The sequence below is a fragment of the Nuphar pumila genome, chromosome 16, assembly GCF_984573655.1.
Source record: "Nuphar pumila chromosome 16, dmNupPumi1.hap1.1, whole genome shotgun sequence".
Taxonomy (NCBI): Eukaryota; Viridiplantae; Streptophyta; class Magnoliopsida; order Nymphaeales; family Nymphaeaceae; genus Nuphar; species Nuphar pumila.
In genome coordinates this window covers 3,273,452-3,294,498 of record NC_143264.1, presented here as the reverse complement: position 1 = coordinate 3,294,498, position 21,047 = coordinate 3,273,452, and the positions used below count along the sequence as shown (strand labels likewise).

The 21,047-nt window shown below is 38.3% G+C and overlaps 1 protein-coding gene across 1 annotated transcript; it reads left to right on the top strand.

Moving 5' to 3' along the window:
* The first annotated feature begins 2,010 nt into the window (after positions 1 to 2,010).
* Positions 2,011 to 4,295, top strand: LOC149812689 (E3 ubiquitin-protein ligase At1g63170-like). The gene is made up of 3 exons (XM_089992282.1): positions 2,011 to 2,462; positions 3,087 to 3,477; positions 4,149 to 4,295. Exons 1-3 carry the CDS (start codon positions 2,011 to 2,013, stop codon positions 4,293 to 4,295), a joined length of 990 nt encoding a protein of 329 aa, XP_089848408.1.
* The last annotated feature ends 16,752 nt before the right edge of the window (positions 4,296 to 21,047 follow it).

Sequence of the window (21,047 nt, the reverse complement as noted above, 5' to 3'; positions counted from 1 at the left end):
AGCCATGCATTGTCATTTGAACCCTCATCTCACAAAGTGTTCGGACCTCTTGATTTGCTTTTCTCTTATGTGGCGATAGCGATCCGCATCCTCCCTTGCTTCAACCGATTTCTGCGAAGGGTACTAGTGCAGCCAGGCCTCCCACCCCCTCCCCTTTTCGATTCAGAAATCAACCTCTGCAATAGGGGGGCAGTGAAAACCGTGGGCGACGATGACTGGAAAGGTCACCGCTAACGGAAAACCGGTAGACCTCGTCGGCGATGGCGATCGGCATCCTCCCTTGCTTCAACAGTTGGATGGCCGGTATACCGCTCTTGGGGCTACTATCGTCACCGGTGGCCTGCCGTCGCCTGCCCTGCCGGCGAGGTTAGGCGATGGCAGTGCCATCATGGCACTGGCAAACCCACGTGAAGTGCTGAAAAAAAGTTTGTATGCTTTTTAGGCTGCACCGCTAACCCGCCAACCCGTTTACCCGACCCGACCCATTTATTAAACGGGTTAGGCGGGTCGTGTCGGGTTACCCGTTTAATAAATGGGTTGGGTTCGTGTTTGCCACAACCGACCCGTTTAATAAACGGGTCGGGTTCGTGTTGAGATATGCTGACCCGCCAACCCGCCAACCCGACCCTATTGCCACCCCTACCATTAACTGATCATGTTCTCAGTGAGGGGTTTTCCTTCATCATGAAAAAAAATATTTTTAGATTTGAAGAGTCGAGCTTAAATATTTGTTTGTCATTATACTATCTTCAAACCTTGACCCATCTCATGGCGTCACCTTTATGATTGCCTACTCTAAATTCTTTTTTATTTGGTGTTCAAGCAAATCTATATTACTCTTCATTTTATTAATTACTTCTATTGGAGTTGCTCGCAGATTTTAGAGAGAGAGAGTGTGTGTGTGTGTCACTTATGCTTACGTGTGCTTAGACCTGATGCATTATATGGGGTCAAGAAGGTGATGATTGCATGAAGTTTATATAGTCAGTGGGTCAAGATGATGGTGGTCCTGATGGCAAGCTCTCTCAGTTACTACATTTATGCATAAACTATTACCTGATCAAGGACTTCAATATGTTGTTTATTGGTTATCAATGTTGTCATCTCCCATCACCCCTTGTTTCCTTCGGTTGGGGTTTTGGCCACCCACAAAATCACCTGCCAGATCTGTCATTGTTTTGGATACTGATGCTCCAATTTTTTCACTCTTCACATGTTTCCAATCAAATATTTGGGCTGGTTATGATCTAAAAGCCTACTCAACCCACCAGTAGGGTAGTTCACAGGAGTTCAACCTATGATTCGGGTGGGATATGACCACTACCATATCTGGCTAATGGGATGTTGGCTAAACAGATTTGAATTCAGATTCAGACTCAGACAGTGAAAAGTTCATTCCAAATCCACTTTTTTACATGTAAATGGATTCAGATACCGGGCAAATCTGGATATTGGTTGGATTCGGTAGCAAAAATTCAAAACTGTATCCGCATCCACTTATAATTGGACATAGTTTTGGCTTACCAGATCCTAGTAAATGGAGTGGGATTCGGTTAGATACGGTGTGGGATCGAGCCATATCCGATCCGTTTTCCATCCCAAATCAAAAGCAGCATCGACCCAAGGAGAAAATTTTATACTAATAACGGTCAGCTTTGTTAGGCCGCCAACCGCAACACTCAGAACCCCACTCTCTCAATCCCCCAAAATTTAAAAACGATGGAAAGCGAAAGGCAGAAAGCCAAAAAGAAAAAAATTGCATTGCACCAACCAACCCTCTAACTCACTTGACGATTTCGCATTGCTAATTTTCCCCTTTAACAACCGCTAAAAATCATCCTAAAGATACCAAGAAAACAATGTCTGACACGATCCTTTTTGCCTTGCAATTGAAGTTAGACAGTTAGATTCTTGGTCACCATCCCTCCCACCTTGTTCCTCCTCTTCCTTCTTAAAGAACTACCCTTTGATCCATACCTACAACAATTCCTCGGATTCGGGTCGCATTCGATGAGTACCGGATTCGGTTTTCTGGACGAAGATTCGAGTTCCAGTGACGACGAAGGTCGTCCCGGAGTACAGAGCATGGATGAGATCTCTTTGTTGATGAGGATTGTTATGAGAATCTCAAGAGCAAGGTGGTTTGCTTTTGTGAGAAGGGTGTTTCTTTACCAGAATGGTGTGAGATCAGAAATGGGTTCCAACCCTTTGAATTCTGGTGTTTGGATTGGATTGGAGTCTGTGATCTTGGTCACCCAGATTGTGGCTACAACTGCGACTTTGGTTGTGTGCAAGGAAGAGACGCCAGTTTGGCCATTGAGGATATGGGCTCTTGGGTATAATCTTGGGAGTATTTTTAGTCTCCCACTGCTCTTTTGGAGGTACAAGCACTCTCATGTGAGTCAGGAGAATGGTTGGAATGATTTTGATGTGGAGCAACAGAGAGTAACTGAAGAGTCCAGGTATGTTAGACCCATTCTGGTTTAACTTTAGAAAAGTTTTTGGAAAGAATAAGGTGTTTGAAGAAATTCCAACTTCCTTATTGAACCCTGTTTAGCATAAAGATTTTGCAGTATATTCATTTCTGTTTGTATTGATGCTAAGTTTAAAACCATGTACAATCAAGTCTCTTCTTTTTTATGAAAACATGTCCTGGGGATGATTGGGTGCACCTGCTTACCCAGAGAAATGGGATATGCTGGGATGTTACATTGAGTTGCAAATTTCACTATTCTGGTTTTTTTACACTTTTCTGGACAAGTGGATGCATCCAAACACAGTGACTGGCTTGAGCCTGAGCTGAGAGACTCTCTAAAGAGTCTGGTTTAGACTTTAGACCCTATTTGTGCTACACAACCAGTTGGTGTAATTAGCAGTCGAAATAATTAATATCTGCTAATGAAATTGGCCAGTATGATCTGAATCTATTTGCAGAAGATGATTCACTCACATAGGCCCCTAGTTTTGAAGCTGGGTTTTCAATACTTACAAGATATTACAGGATATCATATTTTATAAGCATATTCCGTAACGACACAAACTTGAACTTGTTAGTTGACATGAGATCTGTCTTGTTGGAGATGCAGGATATCATATTTTATGAGCAGAACACGGACTACCCTGGAAATGTTCTTTGCAGTTTGGTTTGTAATTGGGAACATTTGGGTTTTCGATAGGCGCAATGACTCTTTTGGTCGATCGCCGAAACTGCAAATGCTGTGTATTGCTTTGCTAGCATGGAATGCTCTGAGCTACTCCCTGCCTTTCATATTATTTGTGTTGCTTTGTTGCTGTGTGCCTTTGATCAGTAGAACTGTAGGGTACAATATGAACATGGTACACAGAGGGGCTACAGAGGAGCAGATATCAAGGCTGCCCAGTTGGAAGTTCAGAGCAATTTCTGTTAATTCAGATGATTCAGATGGAGATGCTTCAATGAAGTTATCAAGCAGCAGGCATCCGAAAGATAATGAGCCTGTGAGTGATATTGCTCTCTCTCTCTCTCTCTCTCTCTCATGATGCATGTAGTGAAATCCAAAGTTCAAACATTTAAGAATGAAGTTGACCAAAATTAATGTGGAAGATTTTGTTATTTGCCAAAAGACTAGGGACATTTTCATGACTTTCATCCTTTTTTTCATGATTATTAGTTGCAGTGAAATAGATGTATAGATAACTTTATATCACAGACACTGACACAAACCGACTGAAAACGAGTCCATGATGCGAGATGGAATTTAAAAAAAAGACACTTGGACACGGATTTTTCATTATTTAATTGATTAAAATTATTTTTAAATATTTAAATATATAACATATATTTATTAATGAAAATATTGTTAAAATCTATTATAAACGTTAGAAATAATAAATTATTTCCCATACATGTCATGAGCATGCCACGTTCATGTCTCCTGTCGTGTCGTATCACCGGAGACGTGGCCAAAAATGGTTTGTCCCTGTGACATAGCCCTCACAAATTTATGCATTTTCTACAGCCCAGTCTTGAAGAAATATTTGTCATAAAATGAATTATACAGAAGAGTGTCATACAAGATCTGATCCATGTAAATATTTGGTACTTTTAATTTTGATTTCATTGATTTTGTTAAATTCAGAACTAATGGTGCTGATGTTTGTTTGGGCAGGAATGCTGCATCTGTTTAGCAGAATACAAAGACAAGGAGGAGGTGAGAGAGCTGCCCTGTTCACACCTCTTTCATCTGAGATGTGTGGACAAATGGTTGAGAATCATATCTTTCTGTCCACTTTGCAAGCAACATTTGCAAAACTGAAAAACACTTTTTTTTTTTTAAATTTCATGATGTAATGTGAATATCAGAATTTGTTGTACAAGCCTGGTTGGCTTGTAGAGAAGAGTATGCAGGAGGCCCTGTCCTTGAATGCGACAAGAGGCCGACTTTAAGAAAGTGCATATAGTTCGGACTGTCATCCCCTTCGCCTCATCAACATTGTGATAAAACCAATACATTTGGTCATATATCTATATATATATATATATATATATATATATATATATATATATATATATATATATATATATATATATAGAGAGAGAGAGAGAGAGAGAGAGATCAGCTCTTGAAGTGTTCTATTCCGGGACATGGGTGGGTTTTTATAACGTTCAAAAAATCAACGGTCCAAAATCTTTGAAAAATTTTTTAGGCTCCAAATATCATTTTTTTCATCAAAAACACATGATTCAAGTATGAATTCCTTGCAAATCTATCATGACCAACACATTTATGGGGTCGAAACTGCGAAAAAAAACACTGGAAGAACAGAAAAATCGGTTTAGCATGTGTCATTTAGCACAGACCCATTACTCTCTCTCTCTCTCTCTCTCTCTCTCTCTCTCTCTCTCTCTCTCTCTCTCTCTCTATATATATATATATATATATATATATATATATATATATATATATATATATATACACACACACACGAATGACTGTAATGGCGGACCAGTAAAACGCTAGATGTGTGCCCAACATTGGATATTGGTCATTAGCGGCGGTCACGGCCGCAGCTATCGTAACACCTCAAAATTTTTAATATTTGAAATAAGTGTAAATTTTTAACCAATTTATTTTTTTTTTAAAACATACAATCCAATTCGAATGAATGGATCGATATACAACAAAAAATCAGTTTGGTTTTTAAATCGGATAACCTTGGGTGAGTTACAGAAAATAGCAAAACAAACCTGGACACACCCATTTCTCATTTGCATTTGGATCTAGGTTCAGACACTAAAAGTTTCCATTTGGATTTGGATCCAAGTTCACACACTAAAAAGTTCTCATTTGAGGAACCGACTCATTATGAATATAATTAAAATGTCGTATCATTCCAAAATAGTTTATATTGCATCAGTAATCATCGAGCAAAACATGTTCATACAGATGAGTCAAATTCAACTCAGTCTAACTGAGATCCACAACCAAAATATCCTAGGATCAATTAAAGATAGAAATATGGACCATTGGCCTCGCTTCTGTATCACATCATCACATTGTTGATCATATATCACCTGCATCCCCATGAAATGGGGTCAGATTCTTTCGAACAGGTAAGATATGTAACACTACAAACATAAAGATTCCACAAGACTAGAACATTCACTATAATCATGATATCACATATCAGCAATTAACATAATAATGATATAACTAAGGCAGAGTAAAGAGCAAACATATATCTCAACAGTAAAGTAAATCGCTAACATGTATCTTGACAGTAAAGTAAATAGTTAACATGTATCTCAACATTTGAGAATAAATAACATTCTTGTGTTAATACAAATCTTGTTTATCTTAATTAACATCCTCGGATACTCAGGTATACTCCTTGTATCTGATGAAGTCACGACGGGTGTTTATTATGCCATATGAATTATTTTTCTGAAGTGCCTAACATGCTGGATATCCAAAACGAACAACCTGTGGCCGAGAGAATTCTCACAGTGACATGAACATTCAGTAAGGATTGCAATCCAAAACTATCTGCACTAGTAGGAGTATATCACGTAAGACACAAAGATATATACACCTCTCGAACTTTGAGTGACTGGAGACCATAAGTACGTTATTGATCTCTTAACACATTTAGTATGACATGTAAATGAATCTACATGTGTTTGTGTCATTCTAGGTTGTACCACTACCTTCTTCAAGGTAGATCATGAGTAAGAATGAGTTACAGAGTTTGTCCTTACTTAAGTGTATTATTATTTCATGTACATCGATCTATAACACAAAAATAAACCGGGCTTAGTGGCTCGAATACCCTTTTGGGGCACTAGTCATGACACAGTTATGTATACCAAACCCATTCTCTGTGTTGTTCTGACACTTTTAGCCTATATGGGCACTTCACCGATGAAGGCGACATAACAAGTCAAAGGTGTGGTGTGTGTGAATTCATCATTCGAAGTAGGGTGCCACTATGAGCCCCTCATGAGTTATCATCATAACCGAGCTCGCACACAAGCTATAAAAATGCAGAAAAGATTCACAAGCATCACAGTGTTACATTTACCACAATATCATTCATACAAGTGTGCCTAATGGCACTGTGAAGGTTCCTTAAACTAACTACTCGATTACAAATAATTGTGCCAGCAAACATTTCATATGCAGATCATCGTACTTTTTATTCAAGGCATTCATCATCATCATATAGTTAGTTCATGCACATGCTTTATCTCGAAACTTTAAAATATAAGTGCAGATCCATATCTTTGAAATATCAACTACACAACCAAATTTCGGACTTCCCAAAATAAGTTGAGCATAGGTGTTTGTATCACATATTCTTGTCAATATATGTTTATTCTTTTTTTTTACTGCATTTAAATACTTATTTTCAAATAGTATTTGCTTTTGATTGTGCTTAAAAAGATATGATATGTGCATATTTTGAAATAGCATACACTTGCATGTATATATATATTTTTGAATCAAATCTCTATGTATTTATTTTTTTGAAACAACAACATTATTTAGAATGGCGGATATGGTATAAAGTTATAAACGTGTCTTTGAAACTGCATGCATATATATATATATATATATATATATATATATATATATATATATATATATATATATATATATATATATATATATATATATATATACTGACTAGGAAGGCAGACTGAACCTGTACTCAGGTGCACGTAGTTCATCCAGGCTAAACACACATGCACACACAAGCACTAGTATTGATTTGTTGGCTTAGGTGGGGGCGAACCCATTGAGCATTGTTCAGACCATTGTCTGAACTCACATGGGTTCAGACCTTGGTCTGAACATGTCTTAAGAGAATACCCAAGAAAAATGGTGGCTCAGAAGGGGCGACCCCACTGAGCACTTGTTCAGACCTCGGTCTGAACTCATGTGGGTTCAAACCTTGGACTAAACATGTCTTAACCAAACACATGGGAAAAATGGTAGCCCATGTGGGGCGAGCCCACTGATTATGGTTCAGACCTTGGTCTGAACTCATAAGGGTTCAGACCAAGGTCTGAACACACCATAACAAGCACCAGTTAAGGTGGGGTGAACCCATTGAGCTCAGTTCAAGTCTTGGTCTGAACTCACATGGGTTTAGACCTTGATCTGAGCACGTAGCAAAGCAACAAAAAAAGAATGCAGACTAAGATTGAATATGAAACTGTTGGGATAAGCCACACACATCGTGGCAGTTACCCACAATATGGTAACTTTCCCCTTTTTGTGTTCCTTCCGATAAACATACGAAAGATTAGGGAGGGAACGGTTATGCTAACCGACCCCCCTACTACAGGCTATATAAACGGGTGTCAATGAGAAACCCGGATGCAGAGAAAAACACAGAGAAGGGTTAAGGAAACATACCTTTTATGAGCTTTTTCGACTAAGGAGGGAAAGAGGGATCCTGCTCACCGACTGCTGAAGGAGTCTGCGCTCACTGGAGGGCTGCAGTCCGACTGAGGAGAAAAACTTTCCCTTGTTCAGCCACCACCAACAGCTTCCCTTGCACCAGCCACCGTCAGCCACCAATTCTGGTTCAGCGATGGTGGCATCAGGTATGCCTTCTTTTTTTTGTTTGTTGTTTATGCGCAAGCTGAACCCAACAATGGGTTATGGGCCCACGCCATGCCTCCACTGTGCGGGCGATGGTGTTTTTTTGGCAACTATCGCCATGGGGCGATAGTGTTTTTTTGGCAGAGCAAAGTCGTCATAGGACGATGTTGCTGGAAGTCGACAGTAGGTCGTCGTTGGGCGACATGGTGTCACCAGTAAATGGTGACTGTCATCGTGGAGCGATAGAGTAAAAAAAATGGGTTTTTACCTATGACCATCGGGCTGCAGGAGCTTCAGTCATCGCCGGAAGCAGCTGCAGACTGTCATCGAAAGGGGGGGTTGCTTTCGCCGGATCGTCGGCATTCCGTTCGTCGGCATGCAGCATAAGGGTTTTAAAATCCCCTTTCTCCCTATTTTGTCTGTCGTTGGGCAGCGGGGTTTCTTCTCGTTGTTGTCTGCAAGACACTGTAGATGCGTCGTCAGGAAGAGGTGGCCTTCGCTGACCGCTTCCACCGTCCGACGTCATGCGGCATCCAGGGCGACAAAACATCCTTTTCGGCTTCCCCTTTTTCCGTTAGGCGAGGTGGGTGAATACATCGCCAGAGGCCATTGGGGCCGGTGATTTTTCTTCGTCGTGAGCCGGCCGACGATGTAGGTCATCGACAGGCGACGTGGGTCACCGACAGGCGACGTGGGTCGCCGACAGGCGACATTGGTCGCCAGCAAGCTGAAAGGGTGAAACCCCCTTTTCGGTTTCACCGATTTTTGTAAAGAGAAACCCTTGGATTTCTGATTTTGATTTTTTTTTTTATCGGTGGAACTGGATAGGGTCCGGGTATGGGTCTGATCCGGTTAAAATCGGGTCGGACCCAGATTCGGTTAAAACTAGGTCAGACCCGGATCCAGTTAATACCGGGTTTGACCTGGACCTGATTAGAACCAGGTCTGACCCGGATCCAGTTAATACCAGGTCTGACCTGGATCCGATTAGAACTGGGTCAGACCCGAATCTGGTTAATAGCGGGTCTAACCCTGATCCGATTAGTACCAGGTCAGACCTAGATCCAGTTCATTCCTGGTCAGACCTGGATCCAGTAATTATCGGGTTGGACCCAGATCCGATTAGTACCTGGGTTGGACCCAGATCCAGTTAGTACCAGGTCAGACCCGGATCCGGTTCATTTCAGGTCAGACCCGGATCAAGTTATAATTGGATCAGACTCGGATCCAGTAAGGGTCCAAGCACTATTTGGCCTGAACCAGATCAGGGAGTGATTCAGCCCTTTTGGGGACCAGTTCGGATCCATTCTTGACCGGTTTCTTCTAGTTTCTCACTGGTTTCGAGATGTTAAGATCCTGTTTTCATCAATATTAGAAGATACAAGGATTTTGGCATACGGTTATAGGGCTTTTATGATTTTTTGTTCATAGTTGACACCGGTTCATAAGGTTTAAAACTGGTTCGGACCCTTGGATGACCGGTTTGGGGCTGTTTCAGACCGGTTTAGAGTGCTTTCAGATGGGTTGCTGCTTATGGACCCAGGGTTTTACCCATTTAAGTTTGAATTTTGTTATTGTTTATGCATTTATTTATAATTATGCATGCATAAATGAATGTATAACATTGGCATCAATGATAGCTAGATGACTTAATGAATTCATGTCACCAAAGTGACTGAATACACGTATGTTATCAAATTTTTGTACTATCATATAGATTTAGCCAATATTATTGTTGTACTTAGATTCATGAAACGATAAACGACCCAAAGGTAGTTTTATCGTATTTAGAATTTAGGTAGGGTAAAATTAGGCAAATGTGTTGAGATATATTATACATGTGTATCCAAAGATACCATGTATTGATGGTCTAGCTTTACATGAGTCTCAGTTTTACCAACTATGGTCGGTAGGCATAGTGATTGCGTGTATCGAAGCTTTTACCAAAGAAGGACTCTGATGACCACCTACACTCGCCCGAAAATAAGCATATTCAGGGCCATTTATTTATTACTTTTTCCATCATGTTTGTCTCATATATGTTTTTCTTTTGATACATGTCTTTTGACATGCAGTTTCTAGTTTTGTGATTTTAGATGGCTCAAGTTCTATACCTTTTCTTGATGGATCTAACTTTAGTAATTGAAAAAATTTGTTTTATTTACATTATGGTATATGGATTTAGATTTGTCCCTATGGATAGATGAACCCGCTACCCTGACTGATCAAAGTACTATTGATCAAAAGATTGCTTTTGAGAAGTGGGAGCGCTCGAATAGGCTTAGCATCTTGCTTTTGCAATCTAAAGTGACTAAGAATATTTGCAGTGTTATCCCATAATGCAGGACAGTGAGGGAATTTTTGAGTGATATTGAAGCACAATTTGTGAGTTCAAATAAGGCCAAGGCCAGTACCCTAATGTCAAAGCTAATAACTATAAAATATTCTAGAGGGGGTAATATTCGTCAGCACATTTTGGAAATGAGGAACATAGTGTCTCAGTTGAATGACATAAAGTTGACTATTTCTGACTCATTCTTAGTGCATTTGATTCTAGCGTCCTTACCTTTAGAGTATGGACCTTTCAAAATCTCTTACAACACATATAATGATGAATGAACATTCAATGAACTTATGTCCAAGTGTGTTGAAGAGAAACAGAGATTGAAAGGAGAGAATGTGCAAAGTGCACATATGACTTCTCATGGCTTAAAGGTAAGACCAAAGAAGAATGCATTCAAAAAAAATGCTAGGAAGAAGTCTGCAGAAGATAAGACATCTCAAAGCAAGCAATCTGACTCTGCTCTTATAAAGTGCTTCTTTTGCAAGAAGAAGGGACAGAGGAAGGCAGATTGCATAAAGTACAAGAAATGGTTAGAAAAGAAAGGTAATTTATCATTTGTTTCTCATGAATGTAATTTATTACAAATTCTTGAAAATAATTGGTGGATTGATTCTGGTGCTACTGTTTATATTTCTAACTCTCTACAGTTGTTCCTAAACAAAAGGGAACCAACAATGCATGAGAAGAGCATCTATTCGAAGAACAAGATGCGTTCACATGTGAAGGGTGTTGGGACCAGCAGGATCACTTTAGATACAAGCATAGATTTGAATCTTAATGATGTCTTTTATGTTTTATCATATAGTAGAAACTTAATTTCAATTTCAAGATTGGATAAGTTTGGATATTGCTTTAAATTTGAAAATTCCAAGTTATTCATATACAGAAATTCTATTGAAATTAGTTTTGCATCAGTTTATGATGGTTTATATAAATTGAACGTAAAGATCCAAACCCAGAAATCTTTGACTTCTGAATACGCATTGGTTAAAAATAAACGTGGCATAATTAATGATAAATCCTACATGCTTTGGCATCGAAGGTTGGGTCATATCTCTGAAAAAAAAATAAAAAGACTCATAAATAAAGGGATCTTGAAATCTTTAGATTTTACTGATAATGACCTGTGTGTTGATTGCATAAAAGCTAAGCATACAAACACATATAAAGAGGGTGCCAAACGTAATAGTGAGATATTGGAGATAGTTCATACGGATGTATGTGGACCGTTTACCCTCTATTACACAGGCGAGAAATATTTTGTTACATTTATTGATGACTATTCACAGTATATGTATCTCTACTTGATTTTTTAAAAGTCTGATGTTTTTCAGATGTTTAAGAAATTTAAGAAAGAAATAGATAAACAAACTGATAAAGTTATTAAGATAGTCAGGTCTGATAAAGGTGACGAATATTATGGTAGGTTTACTGAGATGGAATAAAGGAAAGTACCATTAGCGTGATTTCTCAAATAGAAAGGCATTGTGCCTTAATATACCATGCCTGGTAGTGCCTACCAGAATGGTATAGCTGAAAGAAGAAATCTTACGCTTAAAGAAATGGTCAGGGCCATGTTGAATTATTCAACACTTCTCATAAAGTTGTGGGGTAAAGCCTTAAGGACTGTTGTGCATATTTTGAATAAGGTTCCTACAAAATCTGTGCATAAAACTCCTTACGAGTTGTGGACAGGTAGAAAACAATCGCTGTCTTATATGCACATATGGGGATATCCTGCAAATGCTAAGTTATATAACCCCCACATTAAAGCCTTTGATCCAAGAACAACCAGTAGATATTTCATTGGTTATCCAGAGAGATCAAAAGGATACAGGTTTTACTGCCCATCTTATTCACCATATATTGTTGAAACGGATAAGGAAAAAATCCTTAAAGATGGTTCAGTAGGATTAAGTGCACTTCAAAACCTTGGTTTTGAGAAAATACAGGATTCAGTTTCATTACTTGTTAAGAAAAACTCCGAGAGATATCACATTATTATCCCTAATGCTGATGTGGTTGATCACCCGGTTGTTGATGCATAAATCCAAAGTGAACCTATTATGGACAATGTAGAAGAGCACGAACAGAATTAACAGGTTCAATCTGAGCCTAAAGAACAACTTGTTTGGAGATTCACAAGAGTTAGAAAATCTGCCATACATCTTGATTATGTGGTGTACCTTCAAGAGCCTGATGATTTCATAGATATAGATGATAACCCGTTGACTTTTATAGAAGTTGTTTAAAGCAAACAATCTTTGCACTGGATAAAAGCCATGAAAGAAGAGTTAGACTCTATGGCTAAGAATCAAGTATGGAATCTTATCAAGTTACCTAAGGGAGTAAAACCCGTAGGGTGTAAATGGGTCTTTAAGACCAAAAAGGACTCCAAAGGTAATATAGAGAGACATAAGGTAAGATTGGTTGCTAAAGGGTTCACCCAGATGAAGGGCATTGACTATAATGAGACATTTTCTCCTGTCTCAACTAAGAAGTCAATAAGGATAATTTTGGCTCTCGTAGCTCATTATGACTTAGAGCTACATCAGATGGATGTGAAAACAGTGTTCCTCAATGGGGATCTGAATGAAGAGGTATACATGGAACAACCGCTTGGTTTCTCTGAAAATGATTGTTAGGTTTGCAAGCTTAACAAATCAATATATGGACTTAAACAGGCTTCCCGACAGTGGTATATTGAATTTTCAAGTCATTGTGACTTTCGGGTTTACAAAAAATATTATTGATCAAAGTATATACTTAAAGGAAAGTGGGAGTAAGTTCATTATATTGATGTTGTATGTGGATGACATTTTGCTGGCAACCAACGATATAAAGTTACTTTCAGAGACAAAATAGTTTCTTGCATCACATTTTGATATGAAAGATATGGGTAAGGTTGCTTATGTACTTGGCATTGAGATCCGTCGAGATAGAGCAAAAGGTTTTTTAGGCCTCTTCCAAAGATCCTACATAAATAAGGTATTAAAGCGATATGAGATGGAGAATTGTTCTTCTGGTACATCACACATATCAAAAGGTGACAAATTAAGCCTAAAGGATTGTCCACAGAATGAAGTTGACAAAGCACAGATGAGTGCTTATTCATATGCATCAGTTGTTGGCAGCTTGCAATACGCACAGACTTGTTCACGTCTAGATATTTTCTTCGCAGTAGGGATGCTTGGTAGATTCCAATCTAATCCAAGCATATCTCATTGGAAGGTTGCTAAGAAAGTCTTGTGGTATTTGCAAAGAACAAAAGATTATATATTGACGTATCTTAAAGTTAGTCACATCGAGGTCGTTGGCTACTCAGATGCGGACTTAGGAGAATGCCTTGATAGTAGAAAGTCTACTACTTGGTATGTCTTCTTACTTGCTGGGGGAGCGATCTCTTAGAGGAGTGAGAAGCAAACGATCATTGTTGCTCACATCATGGAGGCAGAATTCATAGCATTGTACGAGACTACTTCGCAGGTCATATGGTTGAAAAACTTTATATCACAGTTAAAGGTGGTTGATTCCATCGAGAAGTTACTGAAGGTCTATTGTGATAATGAAGTTGCAGTGTCCTTTTCGAATAACAATAAAAGTATTAAGTCATGTAAGCATATGGAATTAAAGTATTTTATTGTTAAAGAAAGGACAGTGAATCATCTAGTGCATATTGTTAATATTGGTACCAAAGAGATTATTGTTGATCCTCTTACTAAAGGGCTAGCACCGGGATTATATTCCGAACATGTATTGAGGATGAGCTTGTTAAACTCTTTATTTTGACATATACATATGAATAAAGTGATCACATACAATTTATTGATTCTCATTATAGTTGTTAATCTCATAAGAATTAGAGATTAATTTAACTAAGGATCTGTAGAATAGATTTTTTAAAGGCCAATTTAATCATCAATCAATTCCCATAAAATTTACTAGTTTAGCGTCGGAACAAGTGGGAGAATGTTGGGATAAGCCACACACATCGTGGTAGTTACCCACAATATGGTAACTTTCCCCTTTTGTGTTTCTTCCGATAAACATATGGAAGATTAGGGAGGGAACGGTTATGCTAACTGACCCCCCTGCTACAGGCTATAAAAATGGGGTGTTAATGAGAAACCCGGATGCAGAGAAAAACATAGAGAAGGGTTAAGGAAACATACCTTCTCTGAGCTTTTTTGACTAAGGAGGGAAAGAGGGATCCTGCTCATCGACTGTTGAAGGAGCCTACGCTCATTGGAGGGCTGCAGTCCGGCTGAGGAGAAAAATTTCCCTTGTTCAGCCACCACCAGCAGCTTCCCTTGCTCCAGTCACCGATTCTGGTTCACCGATGGTGGCATCAGGTACACCTTTTTCTGTTTGTTGTTTATGCGTAGGCTGAACCCAACAGAAACAACTGCAAGCATGTCATGCATAAAATTAATGGCGTTGATGCAAAAAAAAGTATATAACATGAAATGAAAAAACTATATTCAGCATGTTACATTAACTGGAGTGCTAAAGAAATATTGCATGTTATTGTTAACGATATTTAAATAAAATAAAACACAGTAGGGTTACAAAAATGATGATGGTTGGATCAACATGCATCGGTTAAGGAAACAAAACACAACATGGTTACCAAAAATGATAAGGGTTGGAATATGAAGATCAACATTCTTTGGTTAAGGAGTTAAGACACAACAATTTTTTTTTGTAATAACAAATGGCTGAAATGAAATCAATGAGTTTCGGTTAAAGATGCTTAGAACGAACTAAAATACAAAAATGTGCAGCATGCTTAACAATCACTCTAGATGGAAGACTCTATGAGTGTAGTATTAGACCTTACCTTTTTAGAGTGCGAGATAAACACAACAGGACCCCTCTATTTGGTGTAGAAAGGAGTTTGAATGCACCCTTCTATACACTAGATCGGTTATGGGTGTATAAACCTCAAGGCTCTCACACAAGGAAGATACACAAAAGAGGTTTGGTAGAGGAAAGGATGAGAGAAGACAAGAGGAGAACCCTCAGCCCAAAAATCATGGAATGAGAATTCAACTTAGAAGAATTGGTTTTTATGGAACTAGGGCTAAGAGTGAGGTAGATAAAAGGTTGAGAGAGATTGGCCGTTGATGAAAGGTTGAGCTTTGTCAACCTCCAGCCACCTTTCTCCCTTTTCAGCATGTTTCATGCTTTCACAAAAATGGCAAAGAGAAAAGAATCTAGAGAAAGCCTTTTTGAAAGACTCCATTTTGTGCATTCCTCAAAAGAGAGTTATAGGGTCATTCTAATGGCTCTCTTGGCCCAAGAGGAGATGGGGTGCAGTAGGCCCCACTCCTTTCCCTCACAAATTCGAATTTCATTTTTTTTTGTGTGTTGGGTCTGGCTCAACCCATTAAAAATGGGTTAGTCCAAGAACCGCAATCCCCACAAAAACATGTTCAATTTTAACAAGCCTTAAAAATGGTATTTTATTTCGTATCATATATATATATATATATATATATATATATATATATATATATATATATATATATATATATATATATATATATATATATATATATATATATATATATATATATATTGAAACCTTAGCACACTTGTTCAATTTTCATACTAGTTCCCCAATTGGAGCAAAAAATAATGTATATATTTTTTGGCTATTATATCAGCCTTCGAAAATATCATAATAAAAGAGTAATATTTTTTAAAATATCCGTTATATTTGTGGCATAGCTCAAAGCCACCAAACTTTCTGAAGTAAAACCACTGCGTAATTGCCCACTCTACCTAGCCTACTCGTTGTGACTTTTTACGATCATGAAAAAGGAAAAATACCTTGTTTTTTTTTTTAACTAGACACTTCGTTTTGTTGGGCTTTGGTAAAGAATTTGTTACAAATTTTCTTCTTTCCGTCATATATTAGATCTTTGCTTTCAAAAACTCTCTCTCTCTCTCTCTCTCTCTCTCTCTCTCTCTCTCTCTCTCTCCAATAACGATCAAGTAATAAGAAAAATGGAGGTACAGGTGGAGGGAGCAGCTCCTGCTCAAGCCCCAGCTTCTCGAAGGCGCAGATTACGCGACTTCTTTGACTGTCCCGAACCTCACTGCTACCTCACCCTCGCTGCTGTTGGCACCATCATTCTCATGGTTGGCGTGGCTCTCTTGGTGATATGGATCGCCACCACCAAGCATCAACGTAAGAGATTCGCTCGGAATTTGTTTTCTTGGGCGATGATAGTCCTCTACGTTGGCTTCTCGTTGGTCTTGATCTCCTGTGTAGCGGGTATCCGTAGAGTTCCTGCAGCCATCGACGTCCACCCTGATCCCCAAGACCAACCTCAACAGCAGCTGCAACCGCAGTAAACACGACCCTCTTCTGCTGTGTTTCTCTCCTGCCCTTTGTGTTGAACCCATTTGCCAATCAAAGTTTGTTGCAATTTTTTGGCCATTCCAGCACCACCACCATGCCAGTATCGACCATTTTCTTTTCTTCACTTCTTTGTCGCTTTAGGTTGCATTTCATTGATGTGTGCATTTCATTGATGTGTGTACATAGTCATGTCAAGAATGCAGTTAATTACAGCTACCTACCAATCTTCATCATTCGTGATCTTTCCTGCGTTAATTCCATGATTATACTGTATTCTTCGTCTTTGTTTTGTTGCGCTCTATCGTATGAGTCATGTTCAATCATCGACAGCTAGCTAGCGTGTCAATCTTCTTGTTCATTACTTGCTGTGTTTCTTGCTTTCCTCCTCTTCCTCCTCCTCCTTTTCCTTTTGCGCCCTCATCTTTTTTTCTTGCATGAGTACAGGAGATGGACGTTACGCATCAACAGTAGGAAGCTTGTAACTGACTGTCATGGCAGCAGCTTATAGTTTGAACAAACTTTTTTCTTGAATAACTAGCCACTTCTTGATGTGTTCGGATAGGCTTGAGTGGGATGGATTCTTCCAGATATTCTTCTTGCTTGAAAGAGAATTCTTGCAGTTGGGATAAGGTGATATTGAAAATCACCATCCATGGTGTTTTTTTCAATATCAACCACAAATCATGGAGTGCCTCTTTGAACACGGATCCCATCATTTGAAATAGGATGAAGGGGTAGGATTGAATATATGATGGAACCCATCCTATTTCAAATGATGGGATCCCTGTTGCCGTATATATAGTTATTGAAAATCACCTGATCTCAACCCGAATTCTTGGCATGCATTCTTGTTCATGCATGGTAAATGCTACTTGTACGTCGAGAAACAGATCATATGAATCCACATAATTAAATAAATAAAGTCCCAATATTAGTATCACGAGTATTTGAATCATTAAACCATGAAAGCTTACCAAGAGGCCGATCACTTAATTATGGAACACATTCATTTGATGTATTTTATTTCTTTAAATTATTTGGCATCTAATATATAGCAGAGATAGTCATCATTCTCCCTGTCTTAGTTAAGGAATTTTAAATGGCAATTTATCTGTCACCATAATTTTAATTAATATATATTCAGATTTTGATTTTTTTTTTCTCAACAAGCTTAAAAGTCTGAATATATATATATATATATATATATATATATATATATATAGATAGATAGATAGATGGTAGTTGCGGACACTGATTTGTGCCTACCGCAGCTTACGGGACATTTGAAGGTTTTTTTCATATTTTTCTAGAATCTGACAATAAAGATGCATTCTACATGCTTGATTTTATACGAATGGACTCTTGCATTGTCAAATTCCCATGCACAGGTAGGCTTTTATGAGGTTTAAAAATCGATATGTAAAAATCTTTATAAATATCACAGATCCATAGCGTAAAAAATGACAGTTCTTTCATCAAAAAAACATGATTCAATTGCCGTTACCTAGCAAATCGACCATACCGGATGCATCTACGAGGTCAGATTTGCAAAAAACAATCTGAAAACCCCTCTCGGTAGTTTGTCGTAAGCATGAAATGAGTAGGCAACTACCCCTGTACTCCGCACACACACACACACACACACACACACACAGAGATATATATATATATATATGAGCTGACCCATTTGTCGTCCAATTTTGCACTTAGGCCAACTCAGGCTTGTTATTTGGACTTAATTTCAATATATGGAAATCAAGTTCAAACAACGAACCTGATTTTGTTGAGCCTGGAAGCCCAGAGAGAGAGAGAGACTACAACTTTCTTACTTCAAATGGGACCAGAATTACCATTTCCATTAGGGGGTGTTTGTTATATTCTCATCCAAGAAGCTACTTTACCTTAAAATTGATGATCATGAGAGAAAATGCTTTTCCATGGGAAAGCTGAACTCATTTTGACAGTTTTCTTCATTTATTTTGTAGGCCTCACCACATATTTATCATGCACACCTTTGTTTCATTCCCTTCAAAGAAAGAGGCTCTCTTTCATATAAAAAGAGGCATTATTTTTTTTTACAGTAAAGTACACGAAAGGAAACCCCTCAGAATTAGTCATTTCCACTAATATATGCCTCAGAATTGATGGTTTTACCGTGTCCAATGCAACACTATCGATATGTGATATTAGAAAAATAAGGCTTTTTTGGGGTATTACATCAGCCTTTGAAAATATTATAATAAAAGCGTAATATTTTTAAAAATATGCACTATATTTTTATGGCGTATATAGCATAAAGACACCGAACTTGCTGAAGGAAAACCACAGCGTAATTGCCCACTCTAGCTAGCCTACTCGTTAGAGACTTTTTATAATAATGAAAAAGGAAAAAGATATTTCGTTTTAACGGAACACTTAATTCGTTAGGCTCTGGTAAAGAATTCTGTTACAAAGCTTCTTGTTTCCATTATATATTAGCCCTTTTTTCTTGAAGGAAACATAATGTACTAAAAAAAGATTGATTGAAAGTATTACAAGTAAGAGTGATGAGATATCACTCTATACAGCAATTATGACCCAAGGTCCAGAAGAAAAGATTCATTCATGTCCCGCCATTTGAAGCGCAACTGATTCTTAAAGAGATCGGGTTGCACAAAGAAGGGAATGGGCAGACCAGAGGTCATCGGCCTCCGGCGAGCGTCTGACATAGATCAGGTTGATCGGATCGATAGAGAGGGAGGTGATCGACAGTGCTTGGCCTCTGGTAATGCTTGCCACCTCCGGCGATGCTCACTCAGTGGTCGTTGGATCTAAATAGGATCCAACAGCCAGCAACTCCACCCTAATTACCCATATAACGATTGCTCTCTCTCTCTCTCTCTCTCTCTCTCTCTCTCTCTCTCTATATATATATATATATATATATATATATATATATATAGTTGCCTACCTAAGTTAAGAGCCTACTAGGAGTGTTTAACATGTTGATTTGCTGAAAAATGACATTTGGATTTTGTTATTGATGAAAAATGTGAAATTTTCAGCTTAAATATTTATAAATATTATAGATTGTTGATTTTCAAACCTTGTAAAAACCTAATCACAGAATCGTGCAATCCAAAAGTGCATTCTTATAAAATCAAACATGTTGAGCAAATCTGTATGGTCACATTTGAAAAGACAAAGAAAAGAAGCATCCGGTAGGCTGGCGGTAGGCACGGAAGGAATAAGTAGCTACTCTCTCTCTCTCTCTCTCTCTCTCTCTCTCTCTCTCTCTCTCTCTCTCTCTCTCTCTATATATATATATATATATATATATATATAGCTACTAGAATATGAGAACTACTGGTTTTTTTGTTCTTTGCTTTTGAATCTAAATATACGGGTGTGTTTATGTACTTGATTTTATAAGAATCAAATCTTGAAGCATCAGATTATCATGTATAAGTGGGTAAGGCTAGAAAATCAACAGCTCAAAATTTTAATCTTCAAGCATCTAAAAATCTTATTTTTTATCAAAAATATACGATACAACAGTTGACTCCTGACAAACTCACCATGCTGAATACAACTGCATGGTCAGAAATGTTGAAAATGCCTAGTTCACGTAGTAGTTCTCATTCTAGTGGCATGTATATATATAGAGAGAGAGAGAGAGAGGACCATCCAACACCTAGATGGTCCAACATCTATAGGTTAACCTGAACCATCCAATTGCTCACAATCGGGTGGTCCAAAATATATTGCCACAATCCCCCCAGTTGAGATCAGGTGATATTGAAAATCACCACCAATGATGATATTTCCAATATCCACCATCATTATGGTGACTGACCTCCTTCTCGACCCACCTCCTCCATACCCAACAATGCCTTGGCCACTTTTTATACACCACCAATCCAGGAGTCACCAGTGGTTGGATGCCTGAATGTTCCATCAGCAACCACCTAGGAGCTGACCGTCAGTGACCTTCGGTTTTCCTTCAGTGTTTTTTTTTACCTAGAAAGCACCATTTTTTAAACTTTTTCACAATTTTTTGATCTAACTGTACATATGTGAACATAAGCAGGTTTTATAATGTCTTCAAAAGTCAATTTCGCACAAAGTGCGAAAATTTCACGAATAAAAAAATATCATAATTTTATGTTTAAAGCATATGATCTATAGGTGTGTTTCATAGCAAACAAAACCTGAACACTTTTATGGTCAGATTGAGTGAATAGAACTTGCATCTGATTTTCCA